The following is a 27,700-nucleotide window of genomic DNA, read 5'->3' as shown; positions in this document are numbered from 1 at the left end:
ATGACAGAAAAAACAAAATAGTGCTCTGAAAGGAACATTTTGGCAAATGACGGGAAAATAACTTAGGGTTAACTATCTGCTTCTCGCATGATCCCACATATTATGCTGATGTGCTGCAAGTGCAGCGTTTGGTACCTGCTGCTGCTGCTGCTGGAGGACATGCAGGGACTGAATGCCATCTGCTGGTGGTCGATCCTCCGCTGCCACGCTGCTTCTCTTTCCTAGCGCGTTAGAGAATTTTGAAGATCTTATTGCAAAAACGTTCATGATACATCTGGCGCTGAAGTCACGGAAATGTGAAATGTCATTTGTGATACAGAAAGGCATAAAATAGTACTCACAGAAATGTATACTTCAATTTTGCTTTCACTGGCAGAAAATAAAGAGGGAAACTGAGAATTAATAGGCTGATTTAACAAGGGCTTTTTCTATGACTGTTGCCAAGAGAAGAATAGATGATGCCATGTTGCTATCAATATTAATTTGGCCATTTGTTTTTAAATTCTGAATGGCAGTATACTTTGACACCTGCTTTCTATAGCTTATAATGGAAACCTCCCCAAGTTCAGCCTATATTGTAAAACAGGACATCACTTTTAAACATATTCACCACTTTTAAAACATATTCAGTAAAATAGTTTCTCTCTCAGCTCTGTGTGTTTGCACATGTGTACATACCTGATTTCTTTTACACGGAATGCAAATGTGACTTAGAAAAAGCATGCAATATTACCATAAGTTGAAGTACACCCACCATCCTGCGTAGGTGCATCTACTAAGTATCCACTCAGTTTCAAAGCAAAATGAAGTCATCCAGTACACATTTGGATCTCACTGTTCTCATGTGTACATTTTATTTGCTTTCAGGAGCTATTTCTCATTTTCTTTCCAGATTGGCACCTGCGTAGCCAGTTCCTTTTTAGGAACATAACTGGTGCTCTTTGTTCACATCATGCAGAACTGAATTGGATATTGATGTTAATGTCATTAGGTTTTGACCTCCTCTGACTTCCTACCGGTCTGGATTTTGCATGTCTAAAATAGGTACTTAATGCAGGCATGGTAAATCATAAAAATGAAGTGCCTGGCCTCAACAAACTGAATCAGATGTGGTGAATTTGGCTAATACCTCTACAGGACAAGCCCGAAAGCTAATTGAGGCCTGTTTCCATTAACTGCACAGAGAGAATGAAAAGTAGGAGTTAACACCTGATTTACAACATACCTGTATCTTAGTCTATCATACATTCACTTTTAGGAAGTGATTCATCTGGCTACTGTCTAATTTTGGGTGGGATTAATTTTACCCAGGAAATGAGCTCTTCTTGTGCGGGTATTTATTCACACCTAAGTGTAAAGCCTTTGCCCTTAAATCTGTGCTAATGAAGTGAGAGAAATTGTTTTTTGGGCACATGTGTTTTTTTTTTCCTCAGTAGTGACTGTGCATATATACATGAATATAAATATATATGTGTATATATATATGTATATATATAATTACACTTGGCCTAATTAAATTGGAATTCATATATTTCAGAATATTTCTGTAATTTTCCCAGATCATGTGAATTCTCTTCTTCACCAACATGCCTGCAGATCATCTCCATCCTTCCAAAGGAAGGCCACTGTAGAAACAGGAATAGCATTATAGCCAGGCTAGACAAAGTATGCAGAAGTGCAGAATAGCTGCAGCTTTACTCTCCATTGTGCAGGTCCTGGGTTCCTGCAAATAGACTTGGGGTGCTGGTTTGAGGCTCCAAAATGGAAGCGTTTTGCCTTCAGAGATCAAGTGCTGCTTACAGACGGGCAGTCAGAAACAGTCTTGACCACAAAAACTTTTGAACTGCCAACAATGAGACTGAAACATAAAGAGCCTAGCCCAATGTAGAAAATGCAAAATAACAGCTATTTTAAGATATCAGCCATTGACTTTTTCCCTTTGCGTGAAGGTTTTTAATAACCTGTAGCAGACAGGTAAGGTGGCTTCACAAATGGACTAAAAGTCAGCGTTCTCTTCTCTGCATACACAGAGGAATTGATTAAGCTTCAGTGACTCTAATTAACTCAACTTTCCTGCCTAGTTCTCCTGTAATTGAGAGCCTAAGTTGTGACTATGCTGTAATACTTCACAATGTACAAGTAAATGTTCTGCAGAACATTTAGGAAAAGTAATTAAATCTCAGTAATGAGACCGTAACTCAAATTGCATTTGCCCTTAAATCTATGCTAATGAAGGGAGAGAAACTGGCTTATGGGCTTGTGGGTTTCTTCTTGAGTGACTGCCCATGTATTTAGACTTTCACACTTCTCATGGCTGTGGACCTCAACCAGTGAAGACTGGAGACTTTTTATCTGGGTGTGTTTAAAAAGTGAGCTCATGCGCTGCTCCCCTGGTGCCCACTTATCTGACCTGGCATCTTCTGCTCGCTGTCTTCTCCCAGACGCTCAGCACCTTGCTGTTTCCTCATTTCTTGTACAATTTTAATCTCACCTTTTTCTAATTCTTTTTGTCTCCTATATTTTTCTTAGTTCATTAGTTTTTCTCATTTATTTTCTCCTCTCCATGTGCCTTTGTGTGTGTAGAAGTTGCCTCCACACTCCGTACCTGAGGCTTGTCTTAAGGGAAAATTTATCTCCTGGAACCCAGTGACATATCTGAAATCCAGGATCCCGTTGTGTGCAACCCAGGATGTGCATTTTGTGTCATACAATCTTTCAGGTTTCTATGTTGCTGTGGTGAGGTTGATGTTTTGGGCAAGACTCAAACCTGTACTCCTTTTAACAGTGAAGTATAGAGAGATGGAATTTAATTTCAGATTTCTGTTCTAGAAAGGGGGAGAAGGGCCAGCATTAATTTCAGGAGATGGATTCAACCTGCACACAAATGTTTATATCACGTTTCCCCAGATTGCTGCCTTCTGTTTTAGCCTCAGAAAAGATCTCAGATCTTACCTTTCTAAGCTATGCTAAGGCTGTGCTTCTCTTCTTTGGTCATGCTCACCCACACAAGACCATACAGTCTCCAGTAAAAAATGGAGAAATTTGTGGGTGATTGGAAACCAAACAGCATGGCTCAGCTCAAAGCACTGTTTAAATGCAACACTGGAGCAAAACATCCATTTCTGCAGTGTCACAGAGCTGTTGCTTCGATTCGTCAGTGAGACAAACAGCATCTTCAGCCTGACTCAGTAGATCTCCACCTACTCTTGAAAATCTTCTATAGCTTAAGCATAGCAAGGTAATTTTAGCTCTTTTTTAGACTTTATTCTCAAGATGGTGAAAGAACACCCTACATCCTTAAAATCTTACAACAGCCATAACCAGGAAAACCTTTTTGTTACCTGTGAGTGAAACTCCCCCTTTACACTCCTCTGGCGGAGTTTATCATCCTGCAGTCCCAGGCTCTGAAAGACATAAAGACTTTCACTGTAATTGTTTTCTTTACTTGCCCATTTCAAGTGGTGGCACACCATTTGCCCTTGGGGAGGGCGAGCAAGTCTTGTCCCCTTTCAATTCAATGTAGACCTGGTGTACGGCTGGGGGTGGTGGGGACTGTTCCCTCGCCAGGGCCTCTCAGGGCAGCCTTGGCAGCAGCGGTGCTTTGGGCAGCTCCACAGTCCTTGACGCAAGGGGATGGAATGCTTGACATGACCGCTGCTGCGCATCCCCAAAAATAACCCCCAAACAGTGTGTTTCAGTCCTGTGCAGGAGCAGCAAAAGCAGTAAAATGAAGGTGGAAGGTGTACCTGCCCTTGGCCGGGGCATTGGAACTGGGTGATCTTTAAAGTCCCTTCCGATTCAGACCATCCTATGATTTCATGAAGATGTATTTCATGTCAGATTTCCCCAGAACTTCCAGAAAGTGTGTTTCCATTTTGAAGAAAGCACATCTACTCTTTACAGTTATGGAGGGCTCTTTATGCTTAGCAGCGTGTTTTATAGAACCTCGTAAGTAATCTCACTACATCTGATTAAGTGTCTCCCCAGTTTGCTTACTTGGCTTTTTGTTTCATCTGTTCATACACAGCCATAATAAAAGTATGCCACATGTTTTTTATTTAAAACATAAACTATGATAATCCTTTATTTATATTGCATAAATTACTAGAAACAGAGACAAAGCCCTATTTTCCCACACATGTGGAATTAGAGATTGTTTTTACCATTACCTTTCCAGCTTAGCAGGACAAGGTAGAAAAAATGAGCTAAAACAAAGAAACAGAAAAATAAAGTGACATCTCCACTGTTTTATACAACAGATAGAGCTTATATAGCAGAATGCATTTCTAGTGATTCATATTCTTCTGTCAAAGACCGTTATGTCCCTGTTTATCAACATCCCTTTTTTCAAGTCACTTTCAGCAGGTGGTCTTTTAAAAGCACAAAAATACTCTGTTTGAATTAAAGGATGAAAGTCAGTGAGAGACATGGAAAATTCTCTGTGCGTCCCTCATCATTCCAAGTTGTGTTTCTAAAGTGCTGCCCTGCATAATATGAAAAACTTTTTGCTTAAGATGAAATGAATAGTTGAAACACATAACGTTGTGATTTCCATTTTCTACCAAACTAATCCTGTAACACTGGCAGTGAGCAGTACAGCAGCTGAATGGTCCGGGCCAAAGTAGTTATTTACTTCACATGGCACAGCAAGAATCAGGCCCATGTGTTTCTCTCACTTTTCACTAGGAGTTTTCCTTCTTTTATTACTCCTCCTTTTAATTTCATTTTTCTTCCTGCATTCAGAAATAGCGTATCTATTTGCACTTCTGGCTTATTCACTGAAAATTAGAAGTCAAGTCAGCCTAAAAATAAAGGGTGTATCTACCAAAATTAGAAAATAGTTACTTTAATCTTAGTATATATTTACTGAATTTCTATTTGGAATAGAGAATTCATGTTTCAAAATAAATATGCCTATGAAAGAAATGTGGTTTTATTAATTACTGAGAAAGACCAAACAAAGTTAATACCAGATACCTATTTAAGCTGAACTTATGAAACCCGAAGTCAGGCTTCCCAGTTTAACATTTTTTTTTGTCATATTATTTTATTCTCATTAGTATTTATTCGTTGCTTAATTAGTATAATCCAAAGCAATCCAGAATAATTTTGAAAAATAATTTTGAAGATTTCTATGAAAACATATGTTATTTGTTCAGCCATCATATTTGTTCTTTTTACTTCTTCAGACACTAATAACACTTATTACTAGAGAAGCAGACTGTTATTTGCTCAGCTATAGCTGGTCTCAAAGCTATTACTTATAGTTTGTTCAGTGCTCAGAAATGTGTTCAGATATACAATGAAGTCAATGCTCTGAATAGATTTTACAATTAAGCTGGAAAGTGTAATATAAGAATCGTTTAGATAATGATAGATAGTTTGCTTAACTGTAAATACTTTAGACCTTTTCGTTTGGCCTTTCACTGTTTTTTCTTTTTGCTGTTAATCTATATCTAAAGGACATTTAAAATTATGTGAGGAAGCTTTCAAAAGTGTGAAATGCTGAAGTGGGACGTTAACAGTTATGGTCCCCCGTTTCTTTTTCTGCCAGAATCCTCATTGTCAGCACATATTAAACACTGCAGTGCAAATAAGATACCAGAAAGAAGACTGGAGTCTTAGAACTCTGAGATTTGTTTCTAGGCAGATTTTTGCCCAATTTTGAAATTCAGACTGTGAAGCACTGACATGAACAGCTCTATTCTACAAACAGAATAACAGAATAACTGGGGTTGGAAGTGGTCTCTGAAGGTCATCTGAACACTCCTGCTGCTCAAGGGAGCAAGCTTAGATCAGGTTACTCATCCAGCCAAATTCTGAAATCCCACAACCCCTTTATGCCATGTTTCAATACTTTACTACCTCTTGGTAAAAAAAACAAACAAACAAAAAAAAAAAAACAAAAACCAAGTTCCTCATATCTAGCAGAAATTTCTTGTGTTGTAACCTGTGTCCTTTACCTTTTGTCCTGTTGTTGAGCACCTCCAGGAGGAGTCAGATACCCTTTTCCTTACACCATCCCATTGGTCATTTATGCATATTATTAAGATCTGCCAGAGCCTTTTCTTCTCCAGGCTGAATGATCCCAGCTCTCTCAGCTTCTCCTCATATGACAGATGCTTCAAGCCCTCAGTCACCTTTGTGACCCTTCTCTGGACCTGCTCAAGTATGCTCATGTGTCTCTTGTACTGGACAGCCCATCACTGGACACAGCACTCCAGATGTGCCTCCCCAGAGCTGAGCAGAGGGGAAGGATCACTTCCTTTGACCTACTGGAAGTGCAGCCCATGAGGCTGTTGTCTTTCTTTACCAGGAGGATGCATGACAGATTCCTGGCAAACTTGTCTACCAGAACCCCCAGGACCTTTCCTGCAAAGCCTGTTCCCCCTCGGTGTGCACCCAGCCTGTCCTGCTGTGTTTGTTGAGTTAAGCTGAGAGTTATGCCAAAAAACAAGGCACAGATCTCACAGATCTACACAGATAAGCTAGTTCGTTTCTTATTACTCTGTTTGCACACCTATAGGCCGGTCTAGAGATAAAAATACCATATGAGTGGGTGAACTGTGTATCATCTTCTATTGAATCTTGCAAACACAAAATATGTTTGCATCAGAAACAGCTAGAAGGAATACCAGGGTGATCAGTTCAACCTCTGTGCTACTTAAAGTGACCACATCTAAAAAAAATCCTTCACTAAGCCAGGCAACATGCTTCTCCAGTATTTTAGCTCCTTGTTCTCTGCTACTGAATACTCTGCTACTTCTTCCTAATTTATGATAGTCCTCTTGGGCAGATTTTTACTAGGAATTCAGTTTAACTGTGTCTCCATAAGGAGCTTAATGCAAAGCTCAGCAAAGCAAACTGAAAAACACAGGCTAACTGGAATTACATTTGCCCGGGACCTTTATGTTTACTTCTTTCTGAAATAATATATTGCTATTCCTATCATAATTTCTGTTTTCTGAGTCTTCTCCTTATGCAGTAACATTTATAGTGGCTTTTTCTATATTTGTACACACAAATATGCACATAAACATATACACATGAACATGTACAGGACTCTATTCAGCAAAAACACGTTTATCCTTTCTTCAAGAATGGCAATGGATTTCTTTTCTTCTTCCATCTGCAACAGCTCCATCCTCTCCCACCCTTCTCCATCTGACAAAGTTCAAACCTTAGCACTCTGTGTTAGACATCTTCCAAGGTGTCCACTGTGAGCAGCAGCATCTTCTGAATTTTGCATAGTGAATCAGTTCTACTGTCAGAGATCATCAGTCTGGCTCCTGGTCTACCAGACAGGCCGATTCCAGACTTTTTTTCTTGCTCCCTGCCCTCCCCTGCACATAAGAATTTAACAGGCTGTTTTCCAGTAGATGAGCGCTTTTCTCAGCTCTGTCAGTGCTCTGTATCAGCAAGATCAAGCCTGGCTGCTCATCTAGGTCTGTATTTGCCTTTAAAAACAGAGGTGAAAACTGCTGTGCAGCATCTGACACATACTTCAGTGTACACAGTTGAACTGATACGTAATAATAAAAAGTATGTGCATTGCAATATTAAAAATTAAACATGGATGTAAAGTTGTCACATAGCAAAGTATTAGTACAATGAATCTAATCTTGTAAAAATTACAAGTTGATAAGCTCTAATTAATAAGAGCTAACAGTACTTATTAACAAGCATGGTAGGGAAGTAGCTGCACAGCGTCTTGGACGTTGTTCATAGTTGTCTAACTAACTCATTTTTTCGGTGTGTTGCTTGACATCACTGATCCTCAGCTTTCCCAGCCTTAAAGAGCCTTGAGGTATGTAGCTGAAAAGTACCATGTACATGTTAGCACTGAGAACCAAATCTCACTGATGGCTAAAATGGAGCAGGCTGTCACAGCAAGATTGATTATTGTTCTTACCATCAAAATGAAACTAAATAAATGTGTGAGTGGCGAAAAGTACAGAAGCTGACATACTGCACTCCTCCTTGGACTGCTCTTTGATATTTTGCCACAGGAGTGCTAAATCTGAAAACATAATGTTTGACTGCTCAGTTTCTCTAAATTAATCAATTTGTAAATTTAGCTGTTTTTAAAAACTTTTTTTCTCATCTTAATTTCCAGTGTGTGTACTAACTGAAGCTAGCAAATAGAATTCTTTCAAATGGTATTTGGATCACTAGCATAATTAATTTAAAATAATAATAATAATAAATTATAACACAATATATTAATAAATTACAACAAAGTACTTACAGGAAGGCAGAAATTAACCAGACACATGAATTAAATAGAGTAATGGCTCAATCATTCTTCCACAATTTGTTCTGCTTTCCTGTTTGTCATGAACACAGCAGTGCATTAGCACAAAGGATTACTAGCACAACACATAGATAAGTATTTTGCAAGAGAATGCATTGCTTTTACACGTAGTTTAGTTGTGTGATGAGGATTTCTTTATCCCTTGAGTCAGAAATTGCATGGACTTCCTCCCATTTCCCTCTGTATCTTTTTGATTTGCATGAACGAAATTCAGGTTTAGTTCTGTTCACACAGAGCCACAGGAGCAGATCATTAGTCAAAGGATTTGGTATGTGCACAACACACAGTGATATGGGCTGGTAGCAGCACTGTTGGACTTACACTACTTCAGGGACACAGTAGCAGCTCCATGTGCATCTCTTGAGTCCCAGGGGGTTTGAGAGGTTCATAAATCGCCTTTTCCTCATCATTCCTTTCTCTCCATGCTTTTTTTCCCTGGAGGCCTGCGGAATTGCTTCTAAGCTACGCTGTAATGTCAATGCAAACTGATAGCACTTCTCCTTGAGGGAGCCAGCTGCCGGCACTGCCACCAGCATCTTCCTCGCACCACTCACTGCATCGGCTCATTTTCTGTCTTGCACACAATAAAAGTCCTACACTGCACAGTAATAAAAACACATCTTGTGACTGCACCACACAACTGATGAGGTTTGGACCTGAGAAATAGGTTATTTCAGTTACTGAAAAGAACAAATAGGTGGTAGAAGACAAAGGATGAATACAAACAGTTTGGAGGATTTGTAAAGTGACCTTCTTCTTACACCATTCCTCTCTTTCCTCATCTCCTCTTTCCCTGCAAATCTGCATATCCCACGTATCTCTGAGTGAGCTTTTTGCAGGAGTAGGGTCCGGATGCAAAAGACTTCAGCAGCAGCAGAAGGTAACCAGCTGTGCTCAGGGCACCGGGTAATGGCCTTTGAGCCACCTCCCTGGGTTTTCTTCCACGGCAGCTGCTTGTGCCAGACAGGGCTGTGCTGGGCAGGGGCTGTGTGGGAAGGATCCTGCCCCTTCCCATCACTGTGCCAGCTCAGCGCTCGCCTTTACAACAGGGAAAGAAATGCCGATTTGTAAGGACCCTCTTCTGCTTCGTTTGTTGCCTTCTTTAGCATCCTCTCTGGTGGCTGTAGGCTGTTAGCAGTCTGCCCTTTCCCCAACAGCAGTGCCCTTTCACGAGCAATAGCTGTTAAAATTAAGCTTGTTTCTCAATTGCTTTTTTATGGCTTAGTAAAAGATTTATCCTTGCTTCAGATATTGTATAAAATCCCATTTCAGTTGTGGTTTATATCATCACCATTTCTGCCACAATATTTCAGGTCAAAGTCTCAATCTGCCATCTTTAACAAGTCTCAACACTTTTTATATTGTGTTAGACAGACTTCATTTTATTGCAGGTGTTCTTTTTCTTAAGGCAGTGGATTGTGACACAATAGCAAAGAGAAAAACCTTTGTTAAAGTCCCATTGGTAATGCAGAGCTATTTGAAGAGATTGTAGAGAGAAGAGATGTAACTGAAAATAAGTCCTTTTTACTCCAGCTGTACTGACCTCCATCTTCTGGAAATCATAACTGGGGACATTTCCTGCTACAGAAGTTAAGCTTTCTTTTAAAATGACTTATATGCAATATCTGTTTCATAGTAGTAGAGAACAGAGGATGACTTGGGGCCTGATTCTCTGTTCAGATGCTGATGTAAGTCTGGAAATGGTTTTATCAAAGTCAGTGAACTTGCCACTCCTGGGGGAAAAAAGAAAAAAAAAAAAGAATCAAAGCAGACACTAGTAGCTCTTCTTTTCAATAGTGGAATAGTTTCTGAATTTCATGAGCCAGGCTATTGTTCAGCTAAATGGAAAAAACAGGATTGTATGTTAAAGTCAGAAAGTTCAGAATTGTGTCTGAAGCTTAAGTTGAATTCAGATCTCACTGCCCCTGCTTTTATCACACTTTAAAGTCAATTCTGTAATTCTAGTTACTTTTGATTACCACAGGAAAAACTGAAATCAGAATAAGGTGTTTTCTTAATTGCAGTTTAGTAGATCAGCAATTAAATATTCTCACAATGTACTATTCTTTTTAGTTTCTTATACATAAATGCATTTGGTAATGTGAATAGAGCCTAAGGCTGACTTTTTCTTCAAAGTTCACCTCTCTGAGGACACTCACATACAGAATGATATTTGGAAAAAAGAAAAAAAAAGTTGCATTAGATTCTGAAACCACCTTGATAGTGTAATGGCCTTAATATTTCACTTTCTTTGATTCTATACCGTTACATTTACTGAAATGAAGTATTCACTCTTAGTGTGACTGCTGGATAATACATGGAATGGCTCTTGTTGTCTTCCCTGTTAACGGTAATTTGGAAAGCAGATTGTATTTTCTTATTAATTCTTTCTCAGAACAGTGTTATTTAATTATTTCTTCAGTTTCACAAATAAGAGTATAAAAGAGCTCCAATTCTAGGTGCTAGCCACCTCATGCCTTAAATTAAAACATAGAAATCAATATACAAAAGCTAGTGCAGAATCCTGCTTTACCTTGCCCTCATCCTTCTCCAAAGAAGTCACAAATCAGTTCACCCTTCCCTACACCTTCTTCCCAAAACCTCCCTGGGAAAGCTGAGATCACCTTAAATTCTCATGCAACAAAAGCCAGGTGCAATATCTGTGTGTGTTGTTTAAGGAGAAATCAGAGTGGGACTACAGAGCAAAAATAAATGTTTAGAAGATGTAAGTGAAGAAGTACTATGTGAGGGGGAGGAATGGGTTTGATCCCACTCACTCAGGTGTCCCAAAGCAATGAAAGGGACAGTGACAAATGGAGAGGGTCTTCCCTGACCTACCAGGACCCTGACTTACCATATCAACAGTTTCATGGTGTATCACTGCCTATGTGACTAGCAAAGCCCATCTATGGCTTAGCCCTGTGCTCAGGTTTTGCAACTGGCCAGGGTGAGAGCCAAGCTGGAGCTCCTGTTCCCTGAGCAGAGGCACCATGGGTGGCTGTGGCAGCATCACCTTCTCCTCAGGGCCTTGCTTTAGAAATTAAGACAGTTCTCACTGCCCTCCTTGTGCTATACATGGGTCTGCCACCTGCCCCATGGATGCTCAGGACCTGTCTAAGAGCGTGGGACCCACAGGCACACAGAGCATCTTATTCGGTGGCAGGAATGTGCTCTTTTGAAGTAATCTCCTGATTGTGACTATTTACTGTGCAAGCAAGGATGGACTCAAAATACATAAATTGGTTTTCTTTTGGATGGTGTCATGCAAGAACACTCTCTCATCTGTCAAAATCTCAGTAGTGCTTTTCCCTTTCGGAATAGATTTGCCGGATATTTTACCTGCCCCTTCTGCTCTGCCATAGAAGAAAGATATTTATCCCTTACTCACCAGCACTCATCTGTTTACTTTGTGGTTCAGGGCAATATCAACTGTCCTGTGTATGGAATGTTTGAGGTCTCATCTCTGTTACAGCTCTAATCACTGCTAACCAGTTAAAGAACAGAAAAGTGTGTGAAGAAAAGAAGTGTGAAAGTTTGCATTGCAGACTGCGTAGCTGTCAGAAACTTTGCTTGTTGCTTCCATTTATCTCAGTGAGGAAGCATAGTATAGAGAAAGGTGGTTCTTCAGGCAGCAAGAACTCAAATCCTATTTTATAGATCATGATCTGCATGGAGTATTCAAGAAAGGTGACTGTATGTATGTTTTGGATATTCAAAAATATGAGATGGTCATGGAAGGCTGTTTAACTAAACAGGCACTTTTTTTCCTAAACCATAAATAATTCCTGGTTTGCAAACTGTATGTGATCAATAACTATAAACATTTCAAATTCAAAGTCAGAACTGTATCCAATCTCAGTTTGAAATGCAAGCCATATAACATCATTTCTCTGTATGTCTGATGAACATTCTTAGGGTGAAATTTGTCTCAGTTAACATTAGGGATATAAAATGTAGGTGTCTACATCAGAGCTAATCATCATCAACTCTTTTTCTAGTCAGTGCAGAAAAATATGTACTTTCAGGGCACAAGCCGTCTAATTAATTTTAGACATGTGCTTTAGGATAAGATGAATCATTTCCTCAAAGTGCCTGCTCTTTCCACTGACTATAAAGGAAGTTAAGACAACTACATGATACATAAATGCGTACCTTTATCACTACCCTAAGAGACAAGTTTTGAGAGAACACACTGGAAAATTCAAATTTTAATTTAAAAAAATATTCTGTATTGTTCACATCAAATCCAAGAAGTCTGCAGTGATATCTACATGAATTTGCTAGAAATAAGCACAGAAGCAAATCTGGTTAATCACTTGCAGCATTTACTGTGACAACTATGGATATGTGTCTGACATACCTCAGCCATTACAGGTTGATCATGTGGTTGACTGATATGTTGCAATGATTGTCACAACCAAACCAGGAAATAGATCACTAAGGGTGTTAATTGCCAAAGCCATATTGGCTTCTAAGAGCTTGAATGGAACTGCAGTACTTTTTCCAAGCTAGGGATCTGGTACACGGTTGCCACATCACATCTTAAATAATGTCGGTCCACTTACATTCAAACGGTGATACTGTAGTTACTTAAAAATGTGAGCTTTTTAATGTGCTTTTTAACCTGCATCAGTTTCCTTGTAATGGGGAGGAAAACATATTTTCATTACCTTGTGTTGCTGAAGAAGTGCAGATGTACAAGCCCCCCAAGTATAATGGTAGCAATGGCATTTATGCACTGATCTTAATGGGAATTTGACTGAGTACAAAATAAGCAATTTATTTATATGAAGGTTGAAAATCTGGTCATGGCTGGGGGGGGACGGTTTCTTTTTTTAGCTTTTGCTTTTTAAATATGAACATTTTAGCTATAGACTATAAATACAAAATAGAGGCTGGGAAACAAGAAGAACAAAAGGATAATAGACAAATTGTTTATTTACTTTATTACTTTCAAATAATGAAATGAAAACAGTTCTGACAAGATGCTTATGCCACATCCCATCAATTTTCCCTTCAACTCTGATGTAGAAGCAAATCGACTTATTGGAACAATGGAGCCAATAGTCAAGGATTTCCAGGTCTTAATCCAGACTTAGATCTTGGATCCTTGCATGTCTTTGACTAAATTATTTATTCCTTCAGCAACTTGTCTCTCATCTCCAAAATGTGATGCTATTTTTTACTGCACTGGGAAAAGGGGCTGCAAGGCTTAGTGAATGTTTGTTCTGTATTTTGGACATGAGATGTGACCCATAAAGCCAAGTCTTCAGGACAGGACCTAGGGCTAAGATTTCAAAGCAGGAAAGGAGGCAGATCTAGGTTTCCCATTACTTACTGAGTAAGCTGCACTGCATGCAAAACTTCTGGCTGTGTCTTATTTATTCATTTGGAAGGAAGTTAAAATGCTTTGTGGAGATGAGTACATGAAGCAGGGAAAAAAAAAACCAAACAAACCACACACACACAAAGAGACAAAAAAACCCCATATTTGTGCTGCAATCAGTCTTTCTAAATGAGTGGTAAACTATCAAAAGTAAGAGTCAAAATAACTCTTTACTGGTATTAAATGTAAGCTGCGTATCACAGGTATTAATGCTAGTTTCTTTAGTGAAAACAGCTTTAATCTGCAATGAAACTATTAACACCGTTTTCTACTGACAAAATATTCTTTCCTCATTTTTTATTTTCAGCACATTAAAAATAAGATGCATTCCATCATAGGAACAGCAATGATATTGATACAAGGCAAAGGCTGACATAGTTTTAGTCTAAACCCTGTTGCTGATCTTGCCATATTGGGACTGTTGCAGCTACTTGTCATGGTTGTTCCCTCTTTGCATCACTTGATGATGTATTTTGGTTAAACACCAAGGCAGCCTCGATGCCCTTTCTTGCTAAGTCCCTACTCATACCTGTTCCCAAAGTCTTTAGCAAATTACTAAGAGCTGAATAACACTTGCAGTACTTGACCACCTCAAGGGCAAACAGCTTTGAACAGTTTTGATCCCAAGAGATGAAAACACAATTTGATTCATAAATTCCACACTTACTGAAAATGAAAAGGTGTCTCAGCAAGTAGGCTTTCTAGCTAATGTGTGACCTCCTCTTTCTTAATTTGTATCCCATAGCTAATTGCTCTGTTTAATAAAAGTATATACTACAGTTACATTTTCAGTCATATGGAAAACACTCAGATTACCAGTTCATTACGAGGTGTTTCAAAAAGATTTGAGATCACTTTATCTCTGCAACCAGGAACTGCCCATGATTGAAACTCTTACAGTCCGTACAGCAGGTGAAGGGAACATAGAGCATTTGTAAAAAGGTTACTAAAACTTGGTAACTCATTAAACCATTTGTTAATTCATGTGTAATTGTAACATGTTTGGTCCATCTTTTTGAAACACCCTGTATTTTACTCGCTTTCATTTTAGCCTTTTCTCATGATTAAGGACCTGGAAAGTTATAGCTACTTTATTGGAGGAAGACTCTCAACATTACATTACTGATGTTATACATTTCAGAATTTATATCTATCTGGCTATGAAAACACCTGTCTAGAGAAAACAATATGACATTGTTTGCTTTTTTTTGTTGTTCTTATTTCTCTCCCACAGATCGTAAGCGTGGGAAAGCATGTTAAAGGATACCATTATATTGTTGCCAACCTGGTAAGATACTTTTCTAGAATTATATCACTGCTCGGTAAGTGAAACACTCAGCTTTACTTTGAAGTTGTAGCACTTCACACAGCATTTCCCATTTGTCACTAATGTGTGGTTGCACATAATACAGTCTTTATGGTGCGTAAAAGAACTTAGTTTTGTTGTTACAGCCATCTAGACAAGAGGGGCACAATGTTATGCTCTTAAATTTTATCAAAGTCAATGTAGCATAAAGGATTGCTAAGTGTATTTTGTGAATTAGAATTTACAGAACTACACTATGATTTTTGACTACTTTTTTAATATTAGTAATGTAACAATTATTGAGGTGAATTTTCTAGATTCTCCAGGGAATATTCTTTTTGCTGTAAGATCTGCTATTTTAGGTCAAATTACTAGTGCCGTATTTTCACTCTTAAATCTAAACTGCACATTAACACAGATAATGTTGAGAAGAGGGTAAAGAAAGTGTAAATGCAGTATTTTATTATTAAAATAAGCCATTCTTTAAGCTGAAATACCTGCTTGGTGAAGCACAGTGAATGTAGGACAGAGTCTAATGTATGCTTTAAATTGTTTTCTTTTTACTCTCCCTCAAGGAATTTTAGTTGACATGAAATATTTCATTGTGCTCTGCTGTACTTGTACCTTAACTTGAGATCACTTGAGATTATTTTTAAGACCTCAGGCATTTTAAATGAGTCATGTCTATGCTCTTAGGTCTTACAAATTAGATCTGGAGCATCACAAATTTGTAGCTCCCCAAGTAACTTTTCCCATGCAAAATAATTGCTGTAAACATGGAACCTGATGTTCCAGTGAACTATTAGTGGGATATTAAGGCATATCTACTCAGCAGGGGCACATGTTGCTATCTACTGGCTGCTCAATAATGTGGCTAATACGACTTCCTGATCCATCACCTTTTATATTTACTGTCGGAATGCTTTAGGACATGAATCAAATCCCTGCCCTTAACAGTTTTTTTCCCTGGGATATTGGGTCAGTACCCCACAAGTTTTGGGTTTTTTTACTTTTTTTTTTTTTTTTTTTTTTTTTTTTTAGCAAAGTGTGATAATACACTTCTGTTTGTATTGATAGATGCCAATCAGAAGAATTTAAGAAAATAAAAATAAGATACCTCTAAGCTAGCATTAAACATAGCAGCTAGGAGAGGAGCAAAAAGATCCATGCTTGCTCCTTAGCTTACTTTAGCAGTTTGCATTGTGCAGTTTCATGAAGTTCAGTTATGTCTGTAAAGGCAAATTTTACTAAAGATTTTGTCTTTATATGTGTGGAACAGATTAGCCTGAGAAACTAAGTCAGGAGGTATATGTACTTTATTTTTTCTTTCAGTGTTGGGGTTCACTTTAGTCTTTCAATATGTAGCAGATCTACATGTGTACCACCATCTAGTTCACAAAACTGTGATTCTGATGTTAAGTTTTCCTTGCACTAACAGTGAGATCCTCATGCGCTCTCTCTGCTTTCTGATGTCTATTACATTATCTCATTATCTCAGACACCTTCAGTCTAAACAGTGAATTTTGGAATAAATGTATTTACGGAATAGCGTTGTTCATTTTGGAAGCATGCAAAGAAACAGGGATATGTTGGTTAAAGCACTAATACAGTGTTCACTCAAATCTGCCAACTTTGATGGAAATTGGATTAAGGCTTTAATATTTCTGCAGGCACTTTTCAGATGATTCACCAAAGGCATTTCTTCAAAAACTGTCTGCCATTCCCAGCACTGTGTTGCTTAGCTGTCAAGACCACCCTAGCAATAATGTGGGAAATTTATTTCTTGGTTTTGTTTCATTCTTTATTACGCAAATTAAAATTAACAACCAAGGTTTGGCATTATTCTCTGGTTTTAAGTTTTGGCTTCTAATGGAAACCTGCTGCTCTACATTCTTTATGCTGTGTTGCTGACCTAGAACAGATTGGACCCACAGTGGTGTACGAGGACAAACAATCTAAAATTGATTTTCTAGGGATTCAAAGATATTTCACTGGAGAGATTTATGCATGGAGGAGCCAATGTGACTGGGTTTCAGCTGGTGGATTTCAGTACCCCCATGGTAACTAAGCTGATGCAGCGCTGGAAGAAGCTGGACCAGAGGGAATACCCAGGGTCTGAGACTCCGCCGAAGGTACTGACTGATCTGAAGCACTGCCAAAGATATCACTCAAGTGTTCTGATTTCTGACTAACATTATTGAATACAAAAATGAAGACCTTAATAAGGCAGTTACTATTGCTGGCAACTAATTATGCCTGTCCTTATGATTGTACGATAGAAACAAACTGCAACACTGGCATACTTTAATGTCCTTTGTCGCCTATTCTCCAGCTTCATCCCTTTACTGACAGGAATTAAAGGTCAAATACTTAACTGACAACTTAATTTCAACCAATTTTACATTAGTTAGTCTAATTATCTAGATTCACTTAGAGTGCAGAGTTTTTCTGACAGCTGAATTCTCCTGTATATAAGATGCAACCTCAATTGTAAATTTACCACCCTTAAATTTTCATTTGGAGTTTCCTCTGGAAATTCCATCCACCTCAAAACCTGGTGTAGTAATCACTTTCAGGCACAATCTTACAGTGAAATTACATCCCAGTGTTTCTCTATTGTAATCCCTCACAGGTGGGTAACAAAATATTTCTCTTACCTATAATTTTCTTGGCAGGCAAATCACAGCATAGCTATAAATGTGACTTCATCAAAATAGTTCTGTTATTATACATGCTAAGGCATATCAGACCTAGTTGAAACTGGGCTCCATTGTGCTGGGCACTGTGGAAAGATAAACAATCAGCCCGCCCTTGGCTGGGAGATTGGTAGGTTGGCAAAGTCTTGAGAAAGTATCAGCATGGATAATACAAAGCATAGATACATAATTCAGTGAATATTCAAGAAAATTGTGTTCTGGAGGGGAAAAACAAACAAACAAACAAAAACCACAACAAAAAAAAACAACCAAGGATGCTGTGGTCCATGGAGTGTAGACATCTTGAAGCCTGAAGTACTGGTGACAGGAACAATTTAGCTTATAGGATTCCTTGCCACGTGAGCAGGATTGAGCTGCCTGCTTCTGAGAAGTTATCATGATTAATCTGAATCACGTGTGATTCACTTATAGATAACCAAAATTTGAGATTATAAAGATAAGCCATGTCTCAAAGATCTTATAATATGCAAGACGAAAGAAAGGACGGAAATCAGACTTTGAATAAGTAAATTTAAATTTTGGTATTTATGTATCTGCTCATTAGCTGTGCATTATTTCAGTTATGTTTTGTCAGTGAGTTACTGTTGCTTTTTTGTTGAGTAAGTTGAGTGGGTGGGGTTGTTCCCTAACATACAAGACAATTGGATAAATGTTAAGACTTCAATATCTCCAATTTAATTTGTTTCTTTTAATAGCTCTTCAGAGACAGATTTCTCCACCCTTAAGAAACACAGTTTTAAAGTTGGAGCTACTGAAATGTACTCTCCTCATGCCCGCATTAGTTCCTTGGGCAAAATGACTTTTGATTTTGATTTTTGCATAATGAATCAAACTAGAAATATGAGACAGCTGATTTTTGTAAAGACACACCAACTCTAAAGCAGAGTTTTTGTCCATCTATTTAGTATACATCTGCATTAACATACGATGGAGTACTTGTGATGGCTGAAACTTTCCGTAATCTTAGAAGACAGAAAATTGATATTTCAAGGAGAGGAAATGCTGGTGATTGTCTTGCTAATCCTGCAGCCCCATGGGGTCAAGGAATTGATATGGAGCGGACATTAAAACAGGTAAGGGCGGGCCTTATTCTAGTGATCTTTGTGAATATTGGATTCTAGTTGTATATTATATGATTTGGAAAATGTTACATATGAGGTTACTAATGGGAGAAGGGAAATCTCTTTTTCTTTTGCCATTTGGAAACAGCTGAGGCTGTTCTTCTTGTTCTGCTTTGTAACTTGTAATGAAGGCAGAGGAGAACTACTACTATTTGAACTACTATTAATTCTATTAAGATAGTTAGGACTTCCTCCACTGAACTGGTGAACTCATCTGTTACTTTTGCATTATATGCCTGGCTGTATAGATACTGTAATTTAAAGAAAAAGGTATAGCTAGATAAGATAACCTTTCAAATATGTTTCTGTCGTCCTGAATAAAAGTAGATTTCCCCCAGGGAAATCACATAGGTAGTATTTTTTTCTTTAAAAAGAAATAACCCAGAGCTATTGCTCTCTGATGTCAGGATTTTGAATTCCTGATGAATGAGGATGCCTAGAAAGTTCCAGATCTCTGTCAAGAAGATTTAGCCTTTTCTTTGAATGGGACAGTAAGAAAATAAAAATCCTGCAGTAGAATTTAAATCATTGCAAATGAGCAGCCTCCACTGAGAAGAAACTGCTGAGAAGAAGGGACTGCTGACAGAGCTGGCAGCTCTGTGCCTAGAAGCCAAGGTTTAGTCCTGGAGAAAAATCTGCAGAGATAGAAATAGACAGAGAGAGAGAGTAAGTGGTTTAAATCCACATCCTGACTCTTAGGGATAGAAATAAAGCATCTTGTGTGCTTCACATACTCCGAGCAGATGCACAGATCTCTGAAAATTGAGAGAAGCATGAGGTCAGGCTTCTGTGTTTGGACGGACAGCGTGAGCCTTCAAATCCAGCCAAAGAGGTTTGTAGGACTGGATCCTGATAGAATCAAAGCCAGCAGCAATATGGCTGTGGCTTCTTTGGGATGAGGACCACAGTCTGAGTATCCTTTGGTGAGGCAGAAAAGCACTGGAGGAAAAAACAGAATTCTGATTTCAGCTGAGACACAGGTGGTAGAAAACTGCCTCAAGAAATTTTATGCCTTTACATCTGTCCTTCTCCACTCTGAGACTTGAAAACACGCTTTTCAGGCCCTGTGCATGTCAACCATCTTCTATGACAGTAAATCGCTTTACTGGGGCCAAGGCTGTTGACAAGTTTACCTTGATGAGCAGTAGAATCTCAATTTGTACATTTAAACCACCAGAGTGTGAACTAAAAGGATATATGAGCTCAGGCGAAACATCCTTTGGGTTTATTTCATGTCATCTTAAATATTCTGCAGGAGTGATGAGAATGGTAAAAAATGTACTTCCTTACGTATCTGCAGCTGGAAAGTGTTGGGCCACACAGCATGAAAAAATAAAAGGTCCATTGTGTATCTTTGTTAGCACTTAGATAGTGGTATATCTAAGCCTGTTTTGAGCCAAGTAACCAAATTTTTACTTTATAATACCTGACTATTCTACAGTGGTGTTGTTATGGTAATTTAAGGACATAGCCAGGATAACTTTCACTGCTTTGTGACATGTGGAATAAAGTATGTAAAGCTGGATCTTCATGCTGCTTTTTCTTCGATTTGTAGGTTCGAATACAAGGATTGACAGGAAATGTTCAGTTTGACCACTATGGTCGCAGAGTCAACTACACCATGGATGTCTTTGAGCTGAAAAACACAGGCCCTCGGAAGGTACGTGCTGACAGTGTTTACTATCCTGACATCTTATAGAGGAGTTATGTATGATTAAATGATTGTGCAAACATATTAAACTGGATTCTGTAAGGTTTTAAAAAAATAATCTATATTGTATATATGTGTAGTAGTTCTGGTGAATGCAGGTTTAAGCTTACTTTGCTACTAGATACTATTATTCAGTGCAACAAATTAGGGAGCACAAAAACAAGCATGTGTCTTGGACTGGTGGATGTCAGTCAGTCAAGGACAGTAATGAAAAGCAGCTGGATGGCATGTTGCTAGGCTGCTGAGTGATAGAAAATGGTCAGAACACTGAATAGTAGATATTTCTTGTATCTTCTCCAACAATTTTTCTCTTGCAAATTACCAGCATTTTTAGGTGGGGTCATCTGAATGTTCTGTGTAAACATGAATCATAGGCTATAACTCACATAGGGCTTTTAAGGGGAAAAGGAGAGAAGAGAGGTGGAAGAGAGAATGCCCTGAACACTTATATTTTCTGAAATTAATTGCAGTATCTAATCCTGTGTGCTTGATTGGTTGCTTGAAAGCAACTTAAGTAAATGCACATTAACACCTATGCCCAAGCAGATCCTCCATGTCTGAATCCACATACCTTATCACTCAGGCTAATCACTTTGGAAAGGTCAGCCTGGGTACTTTGTTAACACTTTCTCAGCTGTGTCAAAATTCGTCCATTTTCCATAGTATAAAATAAAGAGCAGACAATGTACCCAGGCCTCAAGGATTATATTTCCTGTGGCCTGTTTTGTTTGTGAGGTCGTCAGAACAAGGAAAAGAGAGAAGCTGATGGTGAATAGGAGAATCATGGCTGCTTGAGTAGGGCCAAAGCAATCAGAATTGAATTAAATAGTGCTGTGCTGTCAGGCCAGAGGTGACAAGCCCAGTAAATAGTACCCCAGGTGAACTGTGTATCCCTGGAGACAGTTACATGCCACAGTGATGAGAAGGCAGAGTGTGAAACTACAGACCCAGAGCAGAATTACACACTGGGATGAACAGATTTCCAGTATATCATAGCATAGAGCTGTAGACCAAAGCAAAGCATGTGCCTGTGTATGAGACATATTGGTGCAGTTACCTCTTGAAAGTATGACAGATGGCTGAAGAATAAATTGGGAAAAGTGAGTCTGTCTTCCTCTTCTCTTGGGAAGTGCAGTGTCCCTGGCCAGGCAATGTATCTGACCGTGCTGCCCCTCCTGCACCCTGCACTGTCAGCAGCCAGGAGGGTGCACGGGGGGCTGAGGTGCATCAAAGGCAAGTGGTGAAATGTGACCTTTCCGTCCTTGGTTCCAGTTATACAGGAGAGAATACAGGGTGGAAAAGAAGAGGTTAATTAGGTCACCACTTCAGTAACTCATGAGGGAGTTTGCTCAGTGGCAAACTGTCAGAAGTGGCCTGTTGTTCCTGTTCCAACATTTGTCACTTCTTTTGGGAAAGCTGGCTGGTACCACTGCAGGGATGTCCCCACCATCTCTTCTTGCCTGGAATTTAAGGGGAGGGTGGCTGCAAATAGAGGAGCTTATGTCTGTGGTGTGCTACAGTCCCAAAGTGCTTTTCTTACCTTTTCAGGCATGTCTCTCTGCAATTCTCAAGCCATTACCTGTCTTTGATATAACAAGCTGTAACAGCTTAGACAGATCTGGCTACTCACAAGAATTTATTTCTCATGTATTACATAGTATTTTATATGTGATCATTGGACTAATTCTGTGCTCCAGCCTGACAAATCCTATATAATACATGAGAAATGGCTATACTTAATTGAACTAAGAGGCCTTCACTTTCAATGTCTTTTTCTTGTGTCCTGCATAACATGACTTATGAGTCACCCAGCGCTATCTTTTCAGGACTTGCCTTTCTAGTCAGAGTCAGGCATTTCTCTAATCTTTGGAAAAGAGAATTTTGTTGCCCACGGCTTTAAGGTTGTAAACAGAGCATTACAAAATGGCACAGCGAGTCAGAGGCAGACTTCCATATAGTTTAGTAAAATGGGAAACAGTAGACAATGCTCATATTATTTTCATTTATACAGCATTTCTTACTTGGTTCTTGTCTGCAGAACGATAACAAAACCTGCTAGTGAGGGGAAAGGGTATGAGGAGAAGGATTGTGGAGATGTAGTGGGATGGCTCCCATGGCTGGAGTGTTGCAGTGGAGGGATACAGTCTCTATAGGAAGGACAGGCAGGAGAGAGGGGGAGTTGCCATTTAGGTGAGAGCAGCTGGAGTGCATGGAGCTCTGCCTGGGGATGGATGAGGAGCCAGCTGAGAGATTATGGGTTAGAATTAAAAAAAGGACAGGTCAAGGTGACATTATAGTGGGTGTCTGCTCTATGCCACCTGACCAGGGAAAACAAGTGGATCAGGCCCTCTACAGACAGATAGGAACAGCCTCACGCTCACTGGCCTTGGTTGTCAAGGGGGACTTTAACCACCCCAATATCTGCTGGTGAGACAACACAGAACATGGAAAAGGCTGAGGTAGTGATTAGCACTTTTGCCTCACCTAACACCAGCCTTCAGGAATCCCAGGTCCCAGAGACAAGGGTGAGAGTGTGGAGTAAGGAAGATGTACCCTTGGTGGGAGAGGATCGGGTCAGGGAATACTTAAGCAAACTGGACATACATAAATCTGTGGGTCCTTGTGGGATACAGCCGCAAGTGCTGAGGGAGCTGGTCGATGTAATTGTGAGGACACACTCAGTAATCTTTGGTTGATCATGGCAAGTGGGAGAAGTGCTCAAAGACTGAAAGAAAATAAATGACACTCTTCTCTTCAAGAAGGGCAAGAAGGAGAATCCAGGGAACTACACTTCGATCCCTGGGAAGGTGATAGAGCAGGTATTCTTGGAAACCAGTTCCAGGCACATTAAGGACAAGAAAATCATCATGAGTAGTCAGCATGGCTGACTTCACCAACTTGATGAACTTCTACAATGAAGTGACTGGCCTGGTTGATGAAGGGAGAGCAGTGGATATTGTCTACCCTGTCTACCCAGACTTCACTATGACCTTTGACACTGTTTCCTGTAAAATACTCCTAGAGAAGCTATTGGTGTATGGGCTGGATAAGCAATGAGGTGGACTGAAACCTGGCCGAAGGACCAGGCCCAGGGGATGGTGGTCAGTGGTCTGAAGTCTAACTGGCGGTTAGTAGCCAGTGGTGTACCCCAGGGTTCAAAATTTGGTCCAGTCCTCACATTTAAAATCTTAATTAATTATATTGATCTGGGACAGAATGTACCACCAGCAAATTTGCTAAGGACACCAAAATGGAGGGAGTGGCTGATGTGTCAGGGGTTCATGCTGCCCTGCAGAGAGACCTCGACTGGCTGGAGAAACGACCTTACAGGAACCTCATGAAGTTCAACAAGGAAAAGTGAGAGCAGGAATTCTGCACCTGGGAAGTAACAGTCCCAGAAAACAATATGTGCTGGGGTCCACCCAGCTGGAAAGCAGCTTGGAAGAAAAGGTACTGGGGTCCTGGTGGACACCAAGTAGAACATAAGCCAGCAACGGGCCCTTGCAGCAAAGGCAGCTAATGGTATCTTGGCCTGCATTAGACAAAGTGTTGGCAGCAAGTCAAGGGAGGCAATCCTTCCCATTTATTCAGCACTGGTGAGGCCATACCTGGAGAACTATGTCCAGTTCTGGGCTTCTCATTACAAGGGAGACCTGAGCATACTGGAGGGAGTCCAGCAAAGGGCCAAAAATACAATTAAGTGACTGGAACATCTCTTGTGTGAGAGGGTGGGAAAGCTGGGACTGTTCAGCCTGGAGAAGCAAAGGCTTGTGAGGATCATATCAACGTGTACAAATACCTGAAGGGAGGATGCAAAGAAGATGGATCCTGGGGTCTTTTCAGTGGTGCCCAGGGACAGGACCAGAGGCAATGGGCACAAACTGACACACAGGAGGTTCCATTTGAACATCATAGAACACATTTTTACTATGTGGGTGACCAAGTACTGGAACAAGTTGGCCAGGAAGGTTGGGGAGTCATCATCCTTGGGAGATATTCAAAAGCCATTCAGACATGGTCCTGGGAAGCTGACTCTAGGTTGAGCTGTGGGATAGGACCAAATGACATCCAGTGGTCCCCTCCCACCTCAAGCATTCTGTGGTTCTGTCATTCACTATTCATCATGTCACCAAGATTTTAAAATAAATAGGGAAAAAATAAACAAAAAATCCACATCTGCAGATACAGATACATTCACATGCACAAGACAGTCTAAGATTTGACCCCTAAATTCCAACTTGGCAACTAACATGGAAAATTATTGTCAAAACTTTTGAGTATTCTGTTGCCCTTAGTGACTTGTGAGCTTCAGCAGGAGCACTTCAGTGGTTGCTACAAGGTGCACAGTCCTTCAGAAATGACATTATACATTCAGATGCCAAACTGTTGTGACAGATTTATTTTGGGGCAGATACTTTCACAATGCTGTTTCCTAAAAGACAAATTCAGCCTCTGTATTAGTGGATGCAACTGCTATAAGGTCCAGTTGCAATCCAAATAGAATTGAAAGTGCTTTAGTATCTGGATATTCAATCCTATCCTTTGAGGTTTTTTTATTTTCCTTGTGGATTTGAGGTATTTATTGGAAAGCATGTTGTTATTTAGTGCTCTTTCAGTGACTATGAATTTATGTACTTCTACAAGTGTCATGATATATCTTATATTTATTCAGTAATCCAGTTCTGGAGTTACTTCAGCACTGGTTTGAGATGCACACGTGCAAGCTCACACTCGTGCACATAAGCTAAAATTCTTTTAAAAAATAACTGCCATTCCTCAAAAATCTCCTTTATCTCTGTCTGCATTTTCATATGATACTTAATTCTATAACACAGTACATCATTCATTTTCTGCTTTCCTTCCGAACTTGCCAGCAGTGAGGAACTGCACAATGAAAAACAATCATTCACTATTATAATGAGCTTCCCAAACTGCCAGGTTTTGGTGTACATATTCTGCTTTTATCCGGTCACAGCCTGTAACAAGAACTTGACATTTTCAGTTATCAGTTGTATCTATGGCTCTGTGGTTGTCTGGATGAAAAAGAATATTTGTTAACAGTGCATCCTACTAGGAAGAAAACCTCCCTTTCCACTATATAAGCAATGCTGAAGCTTCCTGTTGGCCTCAGACACCTCAGCCAAGGTTCCTGTGCTGTAATAACAATTGCAAAGAGAAAAGGAACATTTCAACTAAATACAGCAGAAGTTGTGCATGGCAAGAGCTTGTGCTTGTTTGTTTCACTAATATAAAAAAATATTCATTAATATTCAATCACACTCACTCATATTGAATTACTTAATGTATTTGTAATTCTCTGTGGTGTGTCTGCACACTGCTCTGGGTACTGTTAAAATTACTTGCCTCTCCATAAATTTTTATCAAAAAGGAAATGAATGAAATAGTAAATGTAAAAATCAAGAGGAAGCTTGGCTGTTTTAAGAATATACAGGATTTTTAATGCATCTGAGACCAGAAACCAAAAGCACTCTGCTGCAGTTCTAGACCCTCCTATCACATCACCGCATTGATCTGAATATGATGTTTCTCCACATCATGGAGGCAGAATCTTTTGTGATGGTGAATTGTAACCTGGGTTCTATATTAATGTTAAAATTAATATTGGCTGCGTAACTGATCTGATCATTTAGCCAGTCCCCATTATACTGAAGGCTTTCCATCCAAGGCACAGACTGTCCTTTGGCACTGACAGTTATACCGGAGCTCTCTCTGGAGCCCACTTTACACTAAAATTCCCTTTCCTCTTCTGGTAAGATGGACAAGGCGTTCCTCTCTCCCAGCTCTTGGCCTCATGCACTCCTGATTTGTCAAGGAAGGAGGAATGGGGCAGTTGCTGCTGACTGGTCTCCAGGTGCTTCTGAAAACTGAGCTGTGACAGCTTGAATTGTGTCTCTTTGATAGGAACCTTTTAAAGTCATTGCTGCCATCCACACCTTTTCTGGGAAAAAAAAAATCAGTTGCTTAATCGATTAGGTTCTCAGCAACCTGGAGAGTCCCTTTAGGTGGGATTAGAGCACTCCTCTGCTGGCATGTTTGTGTGCGTGTTGTCTGTTTGACACAGAGCTGGGTGCTGTCAGCGCTGGGTCAGAGGAACATGCACTGAGCCATTCTCCAGCAACATTGCCAGAGGCCTGATCTAGTTGCAGAAAGACAATGGCAAGAAGGGGAACAGGGAAGGTGTTTGCTAGTGAGCCACAGGTTAGATGTGAAAGCAGCTTCAGCTAAGGGTCCTGCATGCTGAAATGATTGGTGGGAAGGTAGACATCTCTAAGTAAGAGACAAGGGACCACTGTCATGAAGTACTTGCCATTTCTTCAGCGTCCACCTTGTGCTGTGGACATCATGCACACAGCACTCTCAGGAAGACCTAACCCCTCGCAGGGCAACATTAAATGATTGGGCAGAGCTCTAAATCCAGAAATATTAATGCCACTTGCTCATACAGCTACTAAACACTGTGTCACCACATGGAGTGAGGAGATGAGTATGCTGTAAGATCCTGACTGGCCAGGATGTACGAAAACAGTGAAGTATTTTAGGTCTCTTATCTTCCTTTGGCCATCCAAAGGCATACTACATAGCCTGTGGGGATTTTGGGGGGCTATGTGGAGATCTTTAAGTGTTATTGAGCAGCTCCCAAAAACATCAGTACAAGTTAAAAAGCGAATCTCCTTTTCTCAGGCTGCCCTCATCCCATCTGGTCTTACAGCACACACTGCATCCCTGGGCCCTCACAGGAAAGGGTATTGACTCCCATCTTGTGCCCAGCAGCATCACCACCAAGGTGCAGGGCACAGCTGCAGGCTGTACTGAACGCCAGACGTGTGCACTGCAAAGAGCGATGTCTGTGTGTAGGGAAGGCTTCTGTCTGCAGGCATATCGCTATTAAATGTTCTTTTTCTCCATGGGAATACAAGAACAAGTAATTCAAACCTGGCTCTAAAGTAGTTCTGCTAACAATGAACAAAGCAGCTGTTTTACCTTAAGGCTGCTCTGGAAGGGGTTGAGGCAGCCTAAATGCAGCCAGGGAAAGGAAAACCTCATTTCTTCTACCTCCCTGTAGGCACTCAGCAGAGGTACTTTCAGAGTGAACTCACTCTTGCCATTCTTTAGAATCAGTGGGG

At 39.9% G+C, this 27,700-nt stretch overlaps 1 protein-coding gene across 3 annotated transcripts in view; it reads left to right on the top strand.

The window, feature by feature from the left end:
• GRIA4 (glutamate ionotropic receptor AMPA type subunit 4) overlaps positions 1-27,700 on the top strand; it is a gene marked incomplete at its 3' end in the record, with an annotated part of 225,109 nt that overhangs the window by 131,398 nt on the left and 66,011 nt on the right. For all 3 annotated transcript variants that reach the window (XM_080339862.1, XM_080339863.1, XM_080339864.1), the window contains exons 5-8: positions 14,935-14,988; positions 16,980-17,138; positions 18,629-18,796; positions 20,400-20,504. In XM_080339862.1, coding sequence (XP_080195988.1) covers positions 14,935-14,988; positions 16,980-17,138; positions 18,629-18,796; positions 20,400-20,504 — 486 coding nt within the window. The remainder of the gene's footprint in view (positions 1-14,934; positions 14,989-16,979; positions 17,139-18,628; positions 18,797-20,399; positions 20,505-27,700) is intronic.

This window comes from Nesoenas mayeri (genome assembly GCF_963082525.1).
Source record: "Nesoenas mayeri genome assembly, chromosome: 1".
NCBI classification, from domain to species: Eukaryota; Metazoa; Chordata; class Aves; order Columbiformes; family Columbidae; genus Nesoenas; species Nesoenas mayeri.
Note: the sequence above shows the minus strand (reverse complement) of the source record. Positions and strands in the feature narration are given on the sequence as shown.